At 44.9% G+C, this 22172-nt stretch overlaps 2 protein-coding genes across 6 annotated transcripts; both read left to right on the plus strand.

Moving 5' to 3' along the window:
• Window positions 1-417: 417 nt before the first annotated feature.
• On the plus strand, window positions 418-7012 carry polg2 (polymerase (DNA directed), gamma 2, accessory subunit). 4 transcript variants are annotated; one of them, XM_061231056.1, is made up of 9 exons: window positions 418-1036; window positions 1708-1848; window positions 1940-2057; window positions 4256-4361; window positions 4681-4866; window positions 5316-5456; window positions 5682-5762; window positions 6000-6100; window positions 6679-7012. In XM_061231056.1, the coding sequence occupies exons 2-9, from the start codon at window positions 1797-1799 to the stop codon at window positions 6842-6844; spliced, it is 951 nt and encodes a 316-aa protein (XP_061087040.1). In that variant the 5' UTR covers window positions 418-1036; window positions 1708-1796; the 3' UTR covers window positions 6845-7012. The 4 variants fall into 4 exon arrangements, with proteins under 4 accessions (XP_061087040.1, XP_061087041.1, XP_061087039.1 ...); XM_061231057.1 differs by having other exon boundaries at window positions 418-816; XM_061231055.1 differs by having other exon boundaries at window positions 418-1848.
• Window positions 7013-8568: 1556 nt separating this feature from the next.
• On the plus strand, window positions 8569-20949 carry LOC133121801 (ran GTPase-activating protein 1-like). Of its 2 annotated transcripts, XM_061231281.1 has the most exons (16): window positions 8569-8690; window positions 10473-10592; window positions 10979-11106; window positions 11513-11572; window positions 11890-12069; window positions 12479-12613; window positions 12915-13073; window positions 13935-14048; window positions 14807-14906; window positions 15116-15200; window positions 16580-16736; window positions 16919-17035; window positions 17669-17771; window positions 17860-17948; window positions 18271-18392; window positions 19924-20949. In XM_061231281.1, exons 1-16 carry the CDS (start codon window positions 8600-8602, stop codon window positions 20006-20008), a joined length of 1845 nt encoding a protein of 614 aa, XP_061087265.1. In that variant the 5' UTR covers window positions 8569-8599; the 3' UTR covers window positions 20009-20949. The 2 variants fall into 2 exon arrangements, with proteins under 2 accessions (XP_061087265.1, XP_061087266.1); XM_061231282.1 differs by lacking the exons at window positions 17669-17771; window positions 17860-17948.
• Window positions 20950-22172: the final 1223 nt, after the last annotated feature.

The following is a 22172-nucleotide window of genomic DNA, read 5'->3' on the forward strand; positions in this document are numbered from 1 at the left end:
CTGGTAAACCAAAGGTAATAAAGACCTGTACAGCAATTTGATTGGCTAAGGTACAAATTTCGCTGCTTATAACAGTTGGAGCGTTTCTTAAACAATGTTCTTGGAGCTGATGTTTTGAAAAGTACTATTTCAAATGGGTTACCAGAGCTGATTTTCATAACATTGTGAACATAAAATGTATCCTACTTGTAATGTGGATTGCATAATACGACCTGGCCATATATTATATACCTTCGCCGCTGATCTAGCGTAATGAGCTAGTTTGTATTGTATATAAACCCCATCTTGAATGTTTGCAAGACTACACCTCGTATTACATAATCTATGTATGATGCAACAAAATGGCTAGTTACTTCATATTGACGTACACACTGGCTCTGAAGTGCTTGCTCTTATCGTCGCCTCGCCATCGAGAACTGGAGACAGCTTCCGCTATGAGAGTTGCTAAATGCCGCATGTAGCTAGTTCACGTAGGCTGCCATGTTTGACTGGGGCATTTATGGCACCATAGCAGTGTAGCTCAGAAACAAATCAGTCCCTGGAGATGAATTCAGCGTGAAGAAATGCTATATTTTAAAAGTACAGTCAAAAACAGTAATTTCGCCATGACAATCAATGAACTGCAATACGTCCGGTAACCACAAGAGTGTATGAGCTTCAGAGGGAATGTCATCGTGGCTCTTGAAGAACAATGAAAGAGATCCACTATAATCCTATTCGGGCTGATAATATTTATCTGGTTCATATTAATTTAACCAAAAATCAACATTGGATGTTCAGTAAAGGGAAGATTTACTTGCCAGAAGAAAAACGAAGGTTGGTGCCAAGCTTGAAAACACGTTATGAAATGGTTCGGAAATACTAGATTCGTTTCCGGTTCATGTGCCACAAGGCGCAGGTTTGAGTAGAAACTTTACAGGGATAAAACGTGACCAGCTTTGCGAATAGCCTGCATGGATCAGCCGTAGTAAAGACACAGAAATACAGAAACACGTTTCTATAATATGTCTACAATAAATATTCAAATAATCTTAAAGTGAGTTACTAACCAAGCGAACTAACATGTAATGGATACAATTATTATGTTATGTATAACATGTCAGTAGCCACGTGGAACTAGTTGGCTAAATATTGTCTTTACTAGCTAGCTTGCTGGGTAACGTTAATTTTGCAGTTAGTTGCTTCCAAGCTAGTTAATATTTCAACGGAATACAGGCCCAGGAAGAGTCCTTCGCATATCGGTGCCGATATGCGCAGCATATTATTCACCTTAAGTAAATATTGTTGGTTTCTGTCATTTTGTCTTAATTTCTTAAATAAGTTCATTGTTAGCTATATGCGTCTGTGAAATAATGCTAACGCGTTGTATAAGAACGCAAATTGGCATACATAATATGCCATCACAGTTGTTGTTAAGATTTGCGAATCCCCCTCAACCTTGGAGAGACTGTCGAGGTTTAGCGTCCGACACTGAGGACAATGATCAAATCAAGACATTGATGCAACTTTGTTCAGACCGCTATTACATGATATGTGACGCACTCAATGGGGACCCCTTTCATCTTGGCATAAGCCGTCCCTATGGACCCTTGGGAATGGAACTGAGAAAGAGTATTCTGGATAAGTGGTGGACTTCAGTGGTGATATCCAGGGCACAGGTATTTGGAATCAGTACTATGCACCTGACCAAGACCATATCTGCAACAGGACAAAACACTCTGAAGTTAGTTGACAGCACTGCTCTGGACCGTATCATAAACCAAAAGGGATTGAACCGGGACCAGGCTAGAGACACTATGAGCAAACAACTGCAGGACAGCTCAACACTGCGGACTAATCTGCTGCAAGGTAATTGGCACTTGGATATCTAGGGTATACATTGCTGTGTATTTGAACAAACCTGTTCATTTCCCACTGGTACCTGGTACCTGTGTCTCAGGTGCTTTGGAGCAGTATTTGCCTTCCCTCGAGCTGGTGAACAGGAGACTGCCATTTGGCCTGGCAGAGACGGGTGTGTGCTACCAGCCATTGGAGGGGCAAACCGATGGACCCAGCTGGTGAGGCTCCGCGTTCATCTCTGTTTTGTGCTTTATTTGGCTAAGATTTTTGCCACGTATCTGTAATCCTCATTATTAGTTGTGGTTTTGAAATGTGCACCAAGGGAACCCAATTGATTGACTAATTACGCTAGTTTCAGTATTTCCAGGGCTTAGGTTAAGCAATTAATGCCATCAGCACAACATTTCTATCTCCTTTCTGTCTGTCTTTTTAGTGTGTGTGTGTGTGTGTGTGTGTGTGTGTATAAAAATATGAGAAGCTCAAAATGATACAGTTAGGTCCGGAAATATTTGGACAGTGACACAATTTTCATAATTTTGGCCCTGTAATCTACCACAATGGATTTGAAATGAAATAATTGAGATGCAATTGAAGTAGACTTTCAGTTTTAATTTGAGGGTATTTACATCAAAATTGGAGGAAGGGTTTAGGAATTGCAGCAATTTTCATACATAGTCCCCTCATTTCAAGGGACCTAAAGTAATTGGACAATTGACTCAAAAGCTGTTTCATGAGCAGGTGTGGGCTATTACCTGGTTATTTCATCATCAATTAAACAGGTAAAAGGTCTGGAGTTGATTTCAGGTGTGGCATTTTCATTTGGAAGCTGTTGCTGTGAATCCACAACATGCGGTCAAAGGAGCTCTCAATGCAAGTGAAACAGGCCATCCTTAGGCTGCGAAAAAAGAAAAAATCCACCAGAGAGATAGCAGAAACATCAGGAGTGGCCAAATCAACAGTTTGGTACATTCTGAGAAAAAAGGAACGCACTGGTGAACTCGGCAACACAAAAAGGCCCGGACGTCCACGGAAGACAACAGCGGTTGATGATTGCAGGATCCTTTCCATGGTAAAGAAGAACCCAACCTTTCACAACATCTAGTGAAGTGAAGAAGACTCTCCAGGAAGTAGGCGTATCATTATCCAAGTCTACCATAAAGAGAAGACTTCACGAGAGCAAATACAGAGGGTTCATCACAAGGTGCAAACCATTCATAAGCCACAAGAATAGAAAGGCCAGATTAGAGTTTGCCAGAACACATCTAAAAAAGCCAGCCCAGTTCTGGAACAGCATTCTTTGAACAGATGAAACTAAGATCAACCTGTACCAGAATGATGGGAAGAGAAAAGTATGGAGAAGGCTTGGAACGGCTCGTGATCCGAAGCACACCACATCTGTAAAACATGGTGGAGGCAGTGTGATGGCATGGGCATGCATGGCTTCCAATGGCACTGGGTCACTAGTGTTTATTGATGATATGACAGAAGACGGAAGCAGCCGCATGAATTCTGAAGTCTATAGGAACATTCTGTCTGCTCACATTCAGCCAAATTCAGCAAAGTTGATTGGACGGCGCTTCACAGTACAGATGGACAATGACCCAAAACATACTGCGAAAGCAACCCAGGAGTTTTTCAAGGTAAAGAAGTGGAATATTCTACAATGGCCAAGTCAATCACCTGATCTCAATCCGATTGAGCATGCATTCCACTTGCTTAAGACAAAACTTAAGGCAGAAAGACCTGCAAACAAACAACAACTGAAGACCGCTGCAGTCAAGGCCTGGCAAAGCATCACAAAGGAGGAAACCCAATGTTTGGTGATGTCCATGGGTTCCAGACTTCAGGCAGTCATCGCCTGCAAAGGATTCTCAACAAAGTATTAAGAATGAACATTTTATTTATGATTATATTCATTTGTCCAATTACTTTAGGTCCCTTGAAATGAGCGGACTATGTATGAAAATTGTTGCAATTCCTAAACCCTTCCTTCAATTTTGATGTAAATACCCTCAAATTAAAGCTGAAAGTCTGCACTTCAATTGCATCTCGATTATTTAATTTCAAATCCATTGTGGTAGTGTACAGGGCCAAAATTATGAAATTGTCACTGTCCAAATATTTCCGGACCTAACTGTATGTACTGCCAGTTATAATTTTTTGCTTGTGCTTCATATGTAGCTCATGATGTTTATACCGTAACACTAGGCTTTTATTTCTGTTCAACAAACCTTTTCATAATGCCCCAGGCCTGGTCCATTGATGTTTTCACTTCCCCCTCACTGCATTTTGGGCCTGGCTCATCGGTTTGTCTTGCCATTGCTTTGACTGAACTGGTTCATTTCAGCGCTACCGTTCAGTAAATTGTGCAATTCTGTAAATTGTGAGCCCTAATCTAAGTCCCTCTCTTTGTCAGCCCAGCTGAGGTGACGCGGGCCTCGTTGGTGTGGTTCTGCTCCCCTCGCACCTCCTCCCAGTGGCTGGACTACTGGGCACGCCAGCGGCTGCAATGGTGGCGAAAAGTGGGTTGCTGGGTGGATTTTTTTAAAATTTTTATTTCTTAATCACCAAAACAGCTTGGTTCAGGGTTTCCTCTGTAAATACACCCCTGCCCCCTATGTTTGAGGAAATTATAAACGCTAGTCATTTCACATCACTTTTTTTTTTAATGTCCATGTTGTGATCCTTTCTCTCCCACCAAAGGATCACAACACAACGCGTTTCTTTGAGTATAGTTATAAATGAATTCTTGTTTTCTGCATGTGACATTATCTCGTGGTTATGCCAAGAGCAAGGAATCCATGTTCGTTTTTAGAGCTGGGTTGGTCTTTTTGTCTTCAGTTTGCCTTGGGCCCCTCCAGCTTCAGCTGCAGTGAAGTATCGGATGGTGGAGAGGGTGAAAGAGCATCTCGAGCTGTCCGGATACTGTACCAATTCCCCTGGGGTGCCGAGCCCCTGGAGACACTGTGTAATCTGGGGGACACGGAGCTGTTGCAGACACACAGGGGTAGCCGTGCCAAACTGCAGGTCAGTCATAATGGGGTGAAATATCTTAGCTTAATATCCCAACCTTTTTGATGTCATTTACTTCTGGATACTTGGTAAAGGATCTCTGCCTCACGCTGTAGTTCCAGAGAAAATCAGGCATCTTTCCCAGTCATGTGATACAGTTCCTAAAAAAACAGAATCCGCTCACCAGGGAGGAATGGGAGGTCCTTTGGCCACAGGCCTGACCCAGTTGATCATTCAGACTCCTTGTCGATCATGGATTCCTGATGGTGAATTTAGCGGAGGTGCTATTGTTTAATGAGACTGGAAATGACCTGCCAATCAAAATCCTTATCGACAAGCAGTCTAGTGATGCTGTGGGTTGCCGTGCAGGCTTGATGGCCACAGTAGGAGTTGATGCAGTGACACAGGATTCAGTTCTGAACGGTGGGAGATGTCACTCATATGCATTCACTTCTGCTCCACAGTGCAGAGATGGGAGGAAGTATGTGTTGCCTCATGTCATCTCTGTGTGTGGGAACATAGACCGTGGCGTTTTGGCATACCTGCACAACTCTCTACAGGAGGTTAAGAAAACCGACAGTAAGCAGAGACTCTACAAGAGAAAGGTGATGTCATTTCCTCCTCATCGTAAATCTACCAAAAGCAGCATAGGGAACAGTTTTAAGAGTTTTGGGACAACAGCAACCCGAATGAATACTATAACAGTATTCAATTACGTATTTTATATGAACAGATTAACATGAATAATAACAAAACAAAAACGTTTCTTCATAAGAAAAGACACTTGCGCTTCGCTGTATGTACGTGTTTGTCTGGGTGTCAATATGTAGGTGCTGAAGCTGCATCCCAGTTTGGCTCCAGTTAAAGTTGCTTTGGACATGGGCCGTGGACCCACAGTGGAACTACGACAGGTATAGTGTGCTTCCTATAGGATCTTCCGCACACTAAAAAAAGTCCTACATTACATATATTTCAGCTGTATGATTCCCTTGTTATTCCAATATCCTGTGTTATGGCAAGTGACACGAGCAATAACTAACATGGTTATTCTCAGAGCAACTGGAACAAGATCTCCAGGTTTACTAATATACAGTAGGCGATAATGCAAAGCTACATGAATAATATTAGCAATTTTCTATTTTTGTAAGGTTTGTGAGGGTTTACTTCAGGAGTTACTGGAAGGAGGGATATCGGCCTGGCCCGGCTACCTGGACACAATGCATTCCACCATGGAGCAGCTCAGCACAAAGTAAGCTGCTCAATGTACTGATTTGCTGGCCAGTCATTGGTAAATTTAAATTTAAATGTTAAAATTCTTTGTGGTTTTTAATTCTGATTTCTGACTTTAAAGCAACTGTATGATATGAAAAAGGGGAGGGCTTGATGATTATTCTCGAAATGCATTCAATACAAGAAACATTGTGCCCTCACTCGGAACAATCGCAGTGTGTTTTGTGTAGAGCAGTTGACCTCAAACGGTACTGAAGAATATTGGTTTTAGCACATTGTTTTTCTTTGTCAGGTGCCATTACTTACTGTTATTTTTTTATGGTTACTTATCAGTATTTTGATTGAAACTAATTTGTTTTGCCCTTTGATAGCCATTATGCTATTGTAGTACATGAGTGCAGCAGTAGCATTTGGGTGTTTTTTAGTGTGAGCACATCTCACAATTGAGAGCAAATAAATTATTTGCAACATTTGTGGAAGCTCAGCAAGACCGGTCTAAATTAACCTTGGTCTCGACCGTTGATAGACAGAGTTCAGTCTGAATCTATGCTGGGTGCTTCTGACAGGAACGTTGTCTCGTCTGTCCTGTGTGTGAAGGTATGATGAGATGGGGGTGCTGTTCACCGTGCTAATGGCTGACAGCACTCTGGAGAGTGGGCTGGTGCAGGTACGGAACCGTGACACCACCATAAAAGAGACCATGCACATCTCCCAGGTCAAAATATTCCTCACCAAATATATCAGGGCATCAGAAAATGTCTGAGCCATAACTTATAAGAACATCATCTTCCTGCAGATAGCAGTGTGATAAATGCATTGCCACTTCCACTGTTTGTCAAACTTCTGTCCGCTGTGCCTTTTGTAAACTGTAATGGAAATGTAAACTATTTAAATTTTGTTTTGTGATTAAAACTATTTTTTTACATTAAAATGTGTTTCTTCTTGGTTTTGAAATGTGCTTTACTTTGTATCATATTGAAAAGTGTCTTTTTTGTTCAAAGAAAACTACGATTTAACTTTGATTATTCTATAAAAAAGGCAGGAATGTTTGAATAGGAAAGTGAATGTACATGAGTGCTGCTCTTAACTTGCTGCAGTAATGACAGTATGGGCAACATCCTTTCCATATTTTAGCATGTATCTAACAAAGATTGTGTTATTTCATTTTAGATATGGTTTTGACTGAACATACCAGCCTCCAAATGAATAATTCTCAAACTATAGATATACAATTTTATTATTTTATTGTTTAAGTGAGTAACAGAGTGGTTTCAGTATCACAGCCTATGTTGGATCTTTCCTGTCCACAGACTTCCATTCATATTTTGGAAATGAAGCTTTGCATGATTTTCTGATTCATACAGATGTTTTGATTTTCCTTAATCGATTGACTAATGAAATCTGAAGAAATATGCTGAGGAGACCTGTCAGTTAGGCCATGGTAATAAAATCAACAACACTGATTTGAACTACATTGAATAATCTCATGAATGCATCTTGACTCCAGTTATCCTCAAATCTGCACTGTGGTGTTGTCAGGTGCCATCAAGTTGCCATGCACAACTGAGAAATGAGGCCTATTCTGAGAATGTGTGAGAATCTACACAAGTGTCATCAGTATAAATGAGCATTGCACATTGTGACCTTGCGTAAACCTCGCGTGTTTATGGAATGCTTGAAAATGTTTTGAAGTTCATGCGACTGAGAATAGAAGATCAATTAAACAACATCAATGTGTAATTGTTTTTTACAATAGCTATTCCATGACAATATGTGTATAATCCACATAATTAATGCAGTATTGAAATATTATGATTAAATTATATTAATGATAAAAATTAGGGCTGTGCCAGTGACAGTTAAAAAAAAAGTTCACATCAGAACGTACAAATTGTCTCAGTGGCTGCAACTACTTACAGCTATTGCTAATCCGGACTAAATAGGAACTACCGAATGATTTATGATAAAACTGGTTACAGTCCATAGACTGTAGAAAAAGTCAGTCGCACTCATCTTTTCGAGATGAAGAGAATTGGTTATCAGATGTCACCCACAAGAAATATGGCCACAACAAATTCCATTCAAACGTTAACGTCATTTGCCTTTTATTTGCTAAGTAAATGGTGGAGACGACAGGGAAGGTGGGAAATTGAGAATAGAGGCAGGAATTTATTTAATATTCAAAGTAGAATTGGGCGAGGGAGAATGGCAGAAAGAAATAAACGATATAGCTCCACAAGACTACGAATAGGACTTGAACAAAACATTATCGTGAACAAAACGGAGAAAGACTAAAAAATCTGTTGGGAAAAGGTATCAATGAAACAAACGCCCAGATTGTATTACAAGGCGGTTCATCACACGGGGTTGCTAATGCATGTGTTGGGACACGGAATGAGTTAGATTAGTGTAGGTATCCGGTTCATATTCTGGCTCAGTAGGTGGCGATAATAGACCACTTATGTTTGTTGCCAACCACTGTTAAGCTTTAAAGAAAAAAAAGAAAGAATGACGTCACATGCAGTTAGTACGGGCGGGAGGAGGCATGCATGACAAGAAAGAGGAGTTTGTTCTGAAACAATCGCGGGCAACTGACGCTGTTTTTACTGGTAACGATTTCATTCTTAACCACCGGCTCTAATTGTTAGCTATAATTTATTCATTTTATTTTTTTTGATTATCTTGTTCACATCCGCCTGTTACTTGTTTTAATGATGTATTTATTATGATTTAAAAAAATAATACAGAGATAACTTTACCGGTATCGATGCGGAAGTGCGTGTTCTGAGGCCGTTCTTGTTGTATCCACAATGTAAAGTAATAACAAAATAACCGTCCTTTTCCCAAACTGCTAGCTAACGTCTTTGCCTAGCGTTTTCACTAACCGTCGATCACATTTAAACGTATTATGTAACTTGGCTAACAACACTCTAGATAGCCGGCTAGTTCGGTTAGCTTCAGCATCCCCGCCAATATATACAAGCTAAAGTTAGCCAGCCTAATAGCTGGTGTTTTAATGACCCTGATATGGGATAGCCTAGCTAGATATGATATTGATTCCACGATTCTATATTATTGTTTGCTAGGTAAATAAATGTAACGATGTTATGTAAAGTAAAATATGGTTTCAACACGTAGTTTCAGTTTTGAATTTAAACAGCGTGTTTCAGGTGAGGCAAAACTGCATCACCACCGAAGGAGCCGTTTTAAAAGCCTTTGATTCACGTGCTGCACCTGATTCGCGAATTGCATCTATTGCCTTACGTCACTGTTTTCATGGCGTTGATACGAAGTTACTTTTCAGAATCCAATTTGTAATTGATATCCAGTGACAGGTGCTATCTAACGTCACATTGCTCTGAAGTTGTGTTCAGTTTTAAATGGTAGACAATGCACAACTGGACGCTAACCCTTCGCTTACTAGCTGACCTTCAGTATTAGCAAGTAAGGCTGCTGTCTACTGATTCAGTCTGATTTACTTGCTTGAAAAATCTAGACCCGTCACCCCTATTAACATTATACTGGTAAATCACATACGACAAAATATTGCGTTAACCATAATGAATCAGCAAAGACTTAAGGTGGTACTGATCTTATAGAGCAGAGATGTACAAGTCCGGTCCTCGAGGGTGGGTCTGCGTACTGGTTTTTGTTCCAACCAATTGCTTTGTTTTTAATTTGTTGACAGCTCTAAATTACCTTGGTTCAAGCCTGTAAGTTACTTGGGCACAGTAAAATCTTTAGGATACACTTGCAGTCTGCAGCTGTAGCTGGTACTTGAACACATGTCAGATGCGATTGAGTCAATTAAATAATTAAGACCAGAAGTTGCCACAAAATCCTGAAATGGATCGGCCGTTGTTGTGCACCCCTGTTATAGAGCCTTGTTTCTGTATGGGGGTGGGGGTTGTACTTGTAATGAGAGCATTTCCTAGAGCTTGTGCTTACAGCTAGCTATGACGTATGGCATATCAACCAGAAGAGTTGTGAGTTTCTGACCTGAGTGAGATTGTATAGCACGTTTCATACTGGAACTGTGTGAAATGATGTAAGGTGTATTTATGCATCCATCTTTTGGATGAGACATTAAACCAAGGCTCTGAGTCACTGTGGTCATTAAAGATCCCATGACACTCTTCGCAAAGAGTAGGGGGTTCCCTGGTGTCCTGGCTAAATTCCCAACCTGGCTCTTCCAACCTGCCACCTAATAATCCCCTGATTTAATTGGCAAAAAAAAAAAACATTGCTTCTGGCACAAAATGGCTGCCGTTGCATCACCCAGGTGGGTGCAACACATTGGTGGTGGTTGATGTGAGTTTCCCCCTCATCACTGTAAAGCGCTTTGGGTATGAGAAAAGTGCTGTATCAATACATCTATCTATCTATCGCAGGTGAATCAATGGCTTCTGATGATATTGCCCAGTTGGCTGAGTCGCTGGCCAAGACTTGCGTGGAGGACAAGGAGCTGAGTTACCGGGGCCATGGCCTGAAGCTGGACACTGCAGAGTCTGGTGAGATTACAGCTTTGCATGCAGGGATCCTCAAATCTGGCCCTCAAGTCCAAATCTAACCCTCGTTCTATTTTCTCCTGGGTAATTAACTGCAACATTAGCTCAGGCAGTAAGGCAGTGGGTGGGTTGCCAGTTCGATGCCCCGCCCAGGCTGTGGCGAAGTGACTCCTAAGGAGCCTTGCGTGGCAGCCAATCGCTGTTGGTGTGTGAGTGAGTGTATGAATGGTTGAATGAGAAGCATCAATTGTACAGCGCCTTGGATAAAGGCGCTATATAAATGGGCAAAAAGTGCTGACTCCCAGGTAAAGGGAGGCTGTGAAGACTGATTTGGTGATCCCTGGTTTTGAGGCATGGCTTCACGTTTCCATGGCTGTGTCTCTGTTCAGTGGAGAAGCTGGTGCGTGAGATTGAGGAATTCCCGGACCTGCGGGCCCTGAGGCTGGAGGGGAACACGTTTGGGGTGGAGGCGGCGCGGGGCATCGCCAAGGCCCTGGAGAACAGGGGTCAGCTGCAGGTACGAGCCCCAGCACCCAGCACTGGCCTTTTTAATGTGGGTTTCATGCAGGGGTTCCCAAACCTTTTTCTGATGCCACCTCAAATGAATGTTCACAAATGTACTCAATCCCAGTGCCCCACCCACACACCTTGTGCCAACAACACTCTTTAGCCTCTAGACTATATTGGCTATACCACTGCCTTAAATGCATGCTTGGCTTTATTATGGTTTGGTTGTTGTGATTCTCAACATTATTAGAGACAAATTCAAAGATTTTCTGACGACCCCAGCCTCAAATCAGGCGACCCCACATGGGGTTGGGGACCCACAGTTTGGGAGCCCCTGCTTTTAATGCCGTACGTACCGCTCATCTACACCGGGGGTCCCTTAACCGCTCTTTCACATCTCCTCCGTTCTCCCTCAGTGCTGCTACTGGAGTGACATGTTCACCGGTCGCCTGCGCTCCGAGATCCCACTGGCTCTGGTGAGTAGGAGCTGCTGCGCCCTGCTGGACTCTTTATGCCACTGCCCCCCAGGTTCACAGTTTGAAGTTGTTCCAGGACCTGCCAAATGGGAACGGAATAATGCATTTTAAAATGGTTTTAGTTTACTTTTTATGCTGTCGATTAAAAATTTCATTGTATTGATGCACACGATAATTCGGCGCTGCGGACGAATGCGGTACGTGCGTTTTCATGTGCATTTTCCCCCCTATGTTAGTTGAAAGCGTGCCGTTTGTGTGACCCCAGACCTCCGTTATCAGCCTGGCCTGTGTTGACATGGAGCCCCTCCTGTTTTCAGAGCTCTCTGGGCAGCGGGCTGATGGCAGCGGGGCCCTGCCTGACGGTGCTGGATCTGAGCGATAACGCCTTCGGCCCTGACGGAGTGAAGGCCATCGAGCCGCTGCTCAAAAGCGCCACCTGTCACACCCTGCGAGAACTGCGGCTAAACAACTGTGGCATGGGGATCGGAGGGGGAAAGGTAAGGGGGAGCTGGCTGTGTGGGAGCAGTGGGTGTGCAGTGCTCGTTTTATGGCTGTTAAATTTCTCTCGGGAACTGTTTGACAGGCCGTTACTGGTTATTTCTGCGTTCCCTACATTTGCAATATTTGTGTCCGCTTGCATGATGTGTATTGCTTCCAGTAATCGACTACGGTTGCCTGCGACTGCTGTTTCTCAGTTTGTGCCCATTAATATAAACGCCTCTGGCTATTTGGTTATAGTGTATGACTTTTTTGGTGACTGTGCTTTCAAACATCATCCGTAGTGTGGCTGTCAAGCAACCGCTGGTTGGTTTTTTTCATATTCAGTGGTCTATGGCAGCGAGTGACGCGTGTGTGTGTGTGTGCGTGTGTGTGTGTGTGTGTGTGTGTGTGTGTGTGCGCGTGCAGATCCTCGCTGCAGCCCTGACAGAGTGCCACAGGCAGTCGTGCGCGGTGGGCACGCCCATGAGGCTGAAGGTGTTCATCGCTGGGAGGAACCGGCTGGAGAATGAGGGAGCCACAGCCCTCGCCAAGGCTTTCACGGTATTGGACACTGACATGAGCTCAGCCAGCTCCTGACCAATCGCTGAGGCTCACGTGCTGCGTAGTCATATTCCTTTGTGCTCACACACACACACAAGCATACAAATTGGATTGATTTCAGGGCCATTTTTTGCCCCTGTAATTTTATCACTGCTCGTATTTTGAACGCACTGGCCCTTGACACACCCTGAAAAAGGAAGTGGATGTAGTAAATATCAGGCTGCTGGACATGCAGAACTGATGTGGTTTCTGCTTTTATATTGCGCTGTGATTGGCTCACACACATGCCCGTCCTCCGCAGCTGATTGGCAGTCTGGAGGAGATCCACATGCCCCAGAACGGCATCAATCACCCGGGGGTCACCGCGCTGGCCGCCGCCATCCAGCACAACCCCCACCTGCGCGTCATCAACCTCAACGACAACACTTTCACCAAGAAGGGCGCCATCGCCATGGCTACGGTAAGGCAAGCATGGCGACTCTGCACAAAACCACAGCCGCCGGCCAGACACTACACGCAGACATGGAAGGTGTAAATACGAGACAGAACTAGAAATAGTTATTAACAATTAATAAATACAAAATGTAGAATCTCTGAAAGTAGGGAACACTGCTGAGAACAAACGTGGGAGCCCAGACATAGTGAGAGAGAGCTCCCAGGGTGAGATCAGAGCCGCCATTTTAACTCCTTTCCACAGGTGTTGCAAGTTTGCCAGTTAGAGCACTGCAGGCAGAAGATGCAGAGAGCTCGGGAGGCAGGGACATTACAACATGTACACTACGGAGACAATGTTCACTCCTGCACAGAAACGCGGCGCACTGTATTGCACAGCTGCACCTGGGAATGAACTCTGCAGCACTGCAGCTCTGCACTGCACACACTACTACTGCCAGTGTACGACCGTGCCGTACACCGCATGCTGTGCACGGTGTAAACTGCGCAGCTGCTCCATGCATCGCATTTGAACTGTGCACGATGCACACAACTACACTGATTCACTGTAGTCACATCACTGCCAGCCATAGAGGTGATGAAGCAGTGCGTGACGAGGCTCGAGTTTGAGCTGTTCGCAGTGTGAGGGACATGGTGCTCGTCATTGCTGTGATTTATTGCGGTGGAAATGGCCGAATGAATCGCGCGCTGTCAGTTTTCACGTGTTCGCGCCGTGTGTTACCATGGTGATGATGAGGAAAGCGGTAGGTAGCGCACATGCCTGTGACTCTGCGGTGGGCTCTGTGCTGCGCCCGCTTTAGTTTCTCACACAGCATTGCTTTTATACGGCGCTAGCCCTCAGTGTCTGGCCCCCCACTCTGCCCCCCAGGCCCTGAAGCACCTCCGCAGTGTGCAGGTGGTGAATTTCGGGGACTGTCTGGTGCGCTCTGAGGGGGCCGTGGCCATCGCTCAGTCCCTGAGGGAGGGGCTGCCCATTCTCAAGGTAACAGTAAGATACACACACATGCATATATATATATAATTTATACACACATCACACTACACACCACTCCACACACCACTCATATGCATATACACACACATCACAAGCATGTCACACTACAGACCAGTCCACACACCACACATAAACGCATGTCCGCACACATGCACACACCACACGCATGCATATACACACACACCGCACATAAACACATGTCCGCGCACATGCACACACCACACACCACACACACACACACACACACACACACACACCACACATACCACACATAAACACATGTCCACATACGCTCACACACACACACACACACACACCACACACCGCACATAAACGCATGTCCGCACACATGCACACACCACACACCACACACACACACACACACACACACACCACACATACCACACATAAACACATGTCCACATACGCTCACACACACACACACACCACACACCACACATAAACACATGTCCGCACACATGCACACACCACACACACACACACACACCACACATAAACGCATGTCCACATATGCTCACACACACACACACACACCACACATAAACACATGTCCGCACATATGCACACACCACACACACACACACACCACACATAAACGCATGTCCACCTACGCTCACACACACACACACACACACACCACACACCACACATAAACACATGTCCACACACACTCACACACACACGTTGAGCGCGGTGTGAGGTGGAGCTGTGCTGTGTCTCTGCAGGAGCTGAACCTGTCCTTTGGGGAGATTGCGGAGGCAGCAGCAGTGGAGGTGGCGCGGGCTGTGCAGCACAAGCCCCACCTGGAGAAACTGGACCTGAACGGTAAACCAGCCTCCTCACATTCAGCCTGCACAGAGACCGCACCGTTTCTCATGGGCTGAGAGTAACGCTACCTGTGTGTCCTGTGTGTGTGTGTCCTGTGTGTGTGTGTCCTGTGTGTGTGTGTCCTGTGTGTGTGTGTGTGTGTGTGTGTGTCCTGTGTGTGTGTGTCCTGTGTGTCCTGTGTGTGTGTGTGTGTGTGTGTGTGGTAGGTAATTGCCTGGGGGAGGAGGGCTGTGAGACTCTGAGGGAGACCATGGATGGCATGAACATGGGGGATCTGCTGGGCTCACTGAGGTACACACTCACTCTGCTGAATGAACACACTCTCTCACTCTGCTAAATGTACACACTCTCTCACTCTGCTAAATGTACACACTCTCTCACTCTGCTAAATGTACACACTCTCTCACTCTGCTAAATGTACACACTCTCTCACTCTGCTAAATGTACACACTCTCTCACTCTGCTAAATGTACACACTCTCTCACTCTGCTAAATGAACACACTCTCTCACTCTGCTAAATGAACACACTCTCGCACTCTAAATGGACACTCTCACTCTGCTAAAGGAACACACTCTCTCACTCTGCTAAATGAACACACTCTCTCACTCTGCTAAATGTACACACACTCTCACTCTGCTAAAGGAACACACTCTCTCACTCTGCTAAAGGAACACACTCTCACTCTGCTAAAGGAACACACTCTCTCACTCTGCTAAATGTACACACACTCTCACTCTGCTAAATGTACACACTCTCTCACTCTGCTAAAGGAACACACTCTCTCACTCTGCTAAATGAACACACTCTCACTCTGCTAAATGTACACACTCTGTCACTCTGCTAAATGAACACACACTCTCACTCTGCTAAATGAACACACTCTCACTCTGCTAAATGAACACACTCTCTCACTCTGCTAAATACACACTCTCTCACTCTAAATGGACACTCTCTCACTCTGCTAAATGAACACACACTCTCACTCTGCTAAATGAACACACTCTCACTCTGCTAAATGTACACACTCTGTCACTCTGCTAAATGAACACACACTCTCACTCTGCTAAATGAACACACTCTCACTCTGCTAAATGTACACACTCTGTCACTCTGCTAAATGAACACACACTCTCACTCTGCTAAATGAACACACTCTCACTCTGCTAAATGAACACACTCTCACTCTGCTAAATACACACTCTCTCACTCTAAATGTACACACTCTCTCACTCTGCTAAATGTACACACTCTCTCACTCTGCTAAATGTACACACTCTCTCACTCTGCTAAATGTACACACTCTCTCACTCTGCTAAATGTACACACTCTCTCACTCTGCTAAATGTACACACTCTGTCACTCTGCTAAATGAACACACTCTCTCACTCTAAATGGACACACTGTCTGACTGCCACTGTATCCACTGTCTGACTGTGCATCCTAACACAGCCAGCCACCTGCACTCTATCTAACTTCATGCAACTGTCGGGCACAGGTGTAGGACTCTGAGTCATCATCCACTGCTGAGATCCTGCCCCGTGTATGTTGTGTTGGAGAGGACAAATTCTTTTAAAATTAAAAAGATGAGAAGATGATGAGAAGTTTTCCTGCATTTCCAGACACTTGGGCCTATTGATTTCTTATATCTGTTTCTCTCTTTCTCTGCAGTGAAGATGAAGGGGAACCAGAGGATGATGATGATGATGATGATGATGAAGAGGCCAGTGAGAGTGAAGAGGAGGATGAAGAAGAAGAGGAGCAGGATGAAGAGGAGGCTGAGCAGCCAAGTGAGGGAGAGGGAAGCACAGAGAAGCCCCAGAGCACGGTAAGAGGAACGTGAAGATCTGCCCCCTATCAGCCTGGCACAGGGTATCAATTTTCAGATCCAGATGCCGTTTAAAATGTCAAGTATTACATTTAAACCTACTCGTGTATATCTCATTTTATTCGCTTTGCTTCATAAGCTGACCAGGTGTCCCTTTGTGTCCCTTTATGTCCTCTGTGCAGGGGTCCATCTCCGCCTCGTCATCCCTCTCTCCGGACATCTTCTCCTTCCTCAGCCTGCCCTCCGCTGAAGGCCTGCTCAGACTGGGCCCCAAGAGGGCCCTTCTCGTTCAGCAGCAGGTACGGCACTGAGGCAGGGTCGGGCTCTGAGACTGGAGGGTCACACACACCTGGAGGAGTACACACACACCACACACACACACACACACACATACACACATACACCACACACACACACACCACACACACACACACACACACACACACACACACACACACACACACACACACACACACACACATACACACATACACCACACACACACACACCACACACACACACACACACACATACACACATACACCACACACACACACACCACACACCACACACCACACACACACACACACACACACCCCACACACACACACACACTCACACATACTCCACACACACACACACACACACACACACACACACACCACACACACACACACACACACACATGCACGCACACACGCACGCACACACGCACACCACACACACCACACACACACATACACCCCTAGGGGCCAGGCTCTGAGGCTGAGGGGCACACACACACCTAGGGGCTGTGTGACTGGAGGGGTACACACACCTGGAGGGGTACACACACTTGGGGGCCGGGGCTCTGGTTGACAGAGGGAGACACAGCTGGGTGAGGGGCAGTTGGGCAGTTAAGGAGTGAAAGGTTGACGCTCTTCCCCCCTCAGGTGGATGTCACAGATGCAGGACAGACAGCGGTGGCCTTTCTGAAGATCTCCTCTGTGTACCGGGAGGACCCTGAGATAAAGGAGGCTGTGCTGGACTGTGTTGGTGAGAGGTCGCTAAGCCTGGCGGTGTGTGTGTGTGTCTGTGTCTGTGTCTGTGTCTGTGTGTGACTTCTATGGTATCTGCCCTGCAGATGCCTTACTGAAGAAGGCCTTCTCCAGCGCCTCCTTCCAGACGTACAGCTTCATCTCCACTTTGCTCATGATGCTGGGACTGTTCGAGGTAACGCACATGTGCCCACGTGTAAACGCACACGCATGTACAAACGCACACGCATGCAGACCGATGCGCACACAGGCGTATTGAAACACACGTACTAGCAGACCGGTAAACACATACATTCACACACAGAGGCTTGACCACTGCACAATGTGCTAATTTTCTTTTCTTTCCTTCCTAAAATGATCCCTACCTTCTGTTCCTTTCACACTGACTGTGTCCCCCGATCCTCCCCTTCTGCAGCACAGCGCTGTAACCCAAATTCAGCAGTCTACCCTACTAATGCCCTGTCCCTTCCCCACTGTGTGCTCCCTCCCCCCGGAAGAGTGAGGACCGGGTGAAGACCGTGCCCATTGTGCCCGGCCACCTGGTGGCGCTACAGCACGCTGTGCAGCAGGAGTACTTCCCGCAGGACCACATCGCTGCTCTGGATGACTTTGTGTTGCGGTGAGTGTGTGAGGATGGTCTGTGTGTTTGCATATATACACACACACACACACGCACACACACACACACATATACACACACACACGCACACACACACACACACACACACACACACATATACACACACACACACATATACACACACACACACATATACACACACACACACACACACACACATATACACACACACACACACACACACACATATACACACACACACACATATACACACACACACACACACACACACACACACACACACATATACACACACACACACACACACACACACACACCCTGGCACACATCGGCCTGTTAATAGTATTGATATTAAAAATGTATGTTTAGTGTTTAATAATGCTCTCACATTGAAGGGGGAGTTTATCCAAAACGTTTCTAGATGTAGGCTGCAGTTAACCTGGTAACTGACCTCAATGGGTCCCTAGCTTTTGTGGACTCTGTGGCAAAGAATTACATTGGAAAAATTCAACACCATTGTCTCTCCAAATATAATGGTAAGAAAGCGCTGTACAATTGATGCTTCTCATTCACACACACACACACACACACACACACACACACACCAACAGCGATTGGCTTCCATGCAAGGCACCAATCGGCTCGTGAGGAGCATTTGGGTGTTAGGTGCCTTGCTCAGGGTAAATGGTAAATGGTTGGCATTTATATAGCACCTTTATCCAAAGCGCTGTACAATCGATGCTTCTCATTCACACACACACACACACACACCAACGGCAATTGGCTGCCATGCACGGCGCCAACCAGCTGGTCAGGAGCATTTGGGGGTTAGGTGTCTTGCTCAGGGGCACCCTCCAACTGCCAGACTCACCACCAGAACTAATGGCGCCCCACAATCCTGTGCTTACTCACAAATATCCACAGGGCTCAGTTTGTTAATGTGTTCATCTAGAAGTACCTCTACCAACAGACGCCAAATGTGTGATATCAGTGTGAATCTGGCCCTGGCGGGCGAGTATGAGACTTGAGTGGTTGGGACATGATGTGAAAATCGACCTGCGGGATTATATTTGGAAAAGAGACATTGCTGTTGAATTTTTCCGGTGTAAGACTAGGGATCTCTTGAGGTCCGTTTTATCAGGTTAAGCTGCAGCCTGTATCGAGCAAACTCACATTTCAGAGTAACTATGGATGAACAGTTACTACTTTTTAAAGCATGCACTTTTTAGATGTGAAGCACCTCATAGACCTGGCTTGTAACTCACTCACTCACATTTAGCAGGCTGAAGATTCTCCACAAGGGGGAGCTATTAGCACTCAAGCAGCTGAAATTGGTGACACTGAAGTATTCGGAAAAGTACCAGGGGTGCTACATTAGAGAAAACTGTCCTTAGTTGTTCTGTATTTCAGCTTTTTTTATCTACCAGAGCCTGAATGCTTTCTGTGTCACATTGTACAAGTCTGCCTGGCTGCCGTTACTAAAGTGTATGTGTATGTTTGTGTCTGTCTGTGTGTGTGTGTGTGTCTGTCTGTCTGTCTGTCTGCACAGAAGCAACGAGGCCTCGGACTCGTGCACCAGCCCAAGAAGTGACCTCAAGTCCACGGCGGAGAGAAGGATCAGCCCTGAGTGCTGATCCTCCAGACGCAAAGGGAGCCTGCCAACTTCACACTGAGGAGCAGCCAGGGAGACACACAGAGACGGGCTCAGTGCTGTCAGCCTCTCAGGACACAGACACACACACACACACACACACACACACACACATCTGCTGCTCCCTCACATCAACAACACACCATTACACAGAGAAGATCAGACCTGTCCACACACACCTGTCTGTGTGGGGATCCGGTGGGACTGGCTTGTGCGTGGCAAGCAGCCTTCTTTTAAAAAATGTGTCCTTATGAAGTCCTTCCACCAGAACACCGTAACAAATGTATTCAACAAAACCACAACAAAAACAAAACTAGGACCAAAACAATGTATGCTTCTGAATGACTGAAGGATTGCTCATTTGCAGTCTGTCTGTGGACATGGGGGAAATGATGTACCGCCATGAAATGCCTGGTTTGCAAGCAGGAATGCCAATGGGAAAATTTGTCAGAAGAACTCTGATGAGAACTCAGTGGTGAGGATCTGTTCTGCACTTGAGGACCTGAGTACCCTTTGAAGATTAGCCCCATTGTTCGAAGTGAATAGGAATAATTTCATAGTGTACCTTAGACTTCGACCATATGCCAAGGAATGAAGTTATTTAAAATGTGTAAGTCACTCTGGACAAGAGTGTCCACTCGAAGACTGTCTGCTGAATTCTGAAATGTAATGGTATAGTCGTTTTAGACTAGCACTATACTTCTATGACATGGAACAAAACTCAGGACACAAATGAAAGGGAGAGTGTGAAATAGGTCTGAAGTATAATTTGCAGATATTTGTGCTGTAACAAATATTTTTTTCTGGCATTGATGAACATGTACTGTATTACATATTTTCAAACACGTTTACCTGATGGTGGGCAGGGTCTTTGGGGCTGTTAATTTTTTATTATTTTTTTATTAAAGTACTTTGTTAAACACCCATTTATTTTGATGTGGTCAAAAGTTTAGCTCTCAAATCTCATCACCAGACAGCTTTATTAATTTCCCTGTGGCTCATTGGTTTGATGTGCAGAAATTGACACCTGTCTTCATTGCTTTTACCATTGATCTCTTTTTGTCTTGTAGTTTTACGACAAGTGGCTGTTTCAGACACTAATGCAAAGAATAAACCTGCATTAGAAATAAAAATGACTGAAACTAAGGAGGAGGAAATGGGCTAATGGTATATACTGGTGGATGGGAGGCAGAAATAATGTGCGCCACATACACTGTATAATATTTTGCTATGACTAAATGCATCAGGATTGATTCCCTGACAGTGTTATTGTCACTGAAGTGATATGTGGCAAGTATGTTCACCGTTTTACCAAATGGCTGGACAGTATTTTTGAATATCCCATTATCTACTGTGAGCACCATAATTAATTGGACATTGACTCCATTTTATAACTGAAATTACAGAACTCTCCCTGAATCTCCCGCATTTTCGGCATCAAAAGATATTGGACAGTTTAACATAATGTAGAATAAAGTAACCTTTTTAAATATCTGGTTGCATATCCTTGTAATGACCACTTGAAGTCTGCAACGCATATACATCACTGGACGCTGGGTATCTTCCCTGGTGATGCTCTGCCAGGCCTGGACTGCAGCCATCTTCAGTTCCGGCTTGTTTCTGAAACATTTTCCCTTCAGTCTCCTCTTCAGCATGTAAAATGTATGTCCAGTTGGATTCAGATCTGGTGTTTGACTCGGCCAGTCGAGGAGTTTCCACTTTTTGGGCGTCAAAAACCCCTTTGTTGCTCTAGTACAGGGGTGCGCAACCAGGGCCAATCCATTTCAGGATTTTGTGCCAACTTCCTGTCTTAAGATATAACTGAGTCAATTAAATAATTATCTGACATTTGTATGGGTACCATCTGCAGAGTTAAAGTGTATCTAAATGATTTTACTGTGCTCATGTACAAGCTTGAACCAGGGTCATTTATAGAGAGGACCGGAGTTGTGTGCCCCTGGTCCAGCAGTATGTTTCAGGTCAGTGTTTGTTGCATGAAGAAGTGCCAACCAATAAGTTTGGAGACTTTTGGATTTATTTGAGCAGATAAAATAAATCTGTAGATTTCAGAATTCATTGTTCACCTCATAGATCACATGATGCACTCATATCATCGATGAAGACAAGTGATTCCACTGGCAGACTTT

This window comes from Conger conger, chromosome 2 (genome assembly GCF_963514075.1).
Source record: "Conger conger chromosome 2, fConCon1.1, whole genome shotgun sequence".
Lineage (NCBI taxonomy): Eukaryota > Metazoa > Chordata > Actinopteri > Anguilliformes > Congridae > Conger > Conger conger.

Coding starts and splice junctions, on each gene's coding strand:
- polg2 (XM_061231055.1), top strand. CDS start 1,353: ATGCTAACGCGTTGTATAAGAACGCAAATTGGCATACATAATATGCCA. Junction 4,867..5,315: donor GTAGCCGTGCCAAACTGCAG/GTCAGTCATAAT, acceptor TCTGCTCCACAG/TGCAGAGATGGGAGGAAGTA. Junction 6,101..6,678: donor ATGGAGCAGCTCAGCACAAA/GTAAGCTGCTCA, acceptor CTGTGTGTGAAG/GTATGATGAGATGGGGGTGC.
- LOC133121801 (XM_061231281.1), top strand. CDS start 8,600: ATGCAGTTAGTACGGGCGGGAGGAGGCATGCATGACAAGAAAGAGGAG. Junction 11,573..11,889: donor CCGAGATCCCACTGGCTCTG/GTGAGTAGGAGC, acceptor TCCTGTTTTCAG/AGCTCTCTGGGCAGCGGGCT. Junction 17,036..17,668: donor CCCTTCTCGTTCAGCAGCAG/GTACGGCACTGA, acceptor TTCCCCCCTCAG/GTGGATGTCACAGATGCAGG.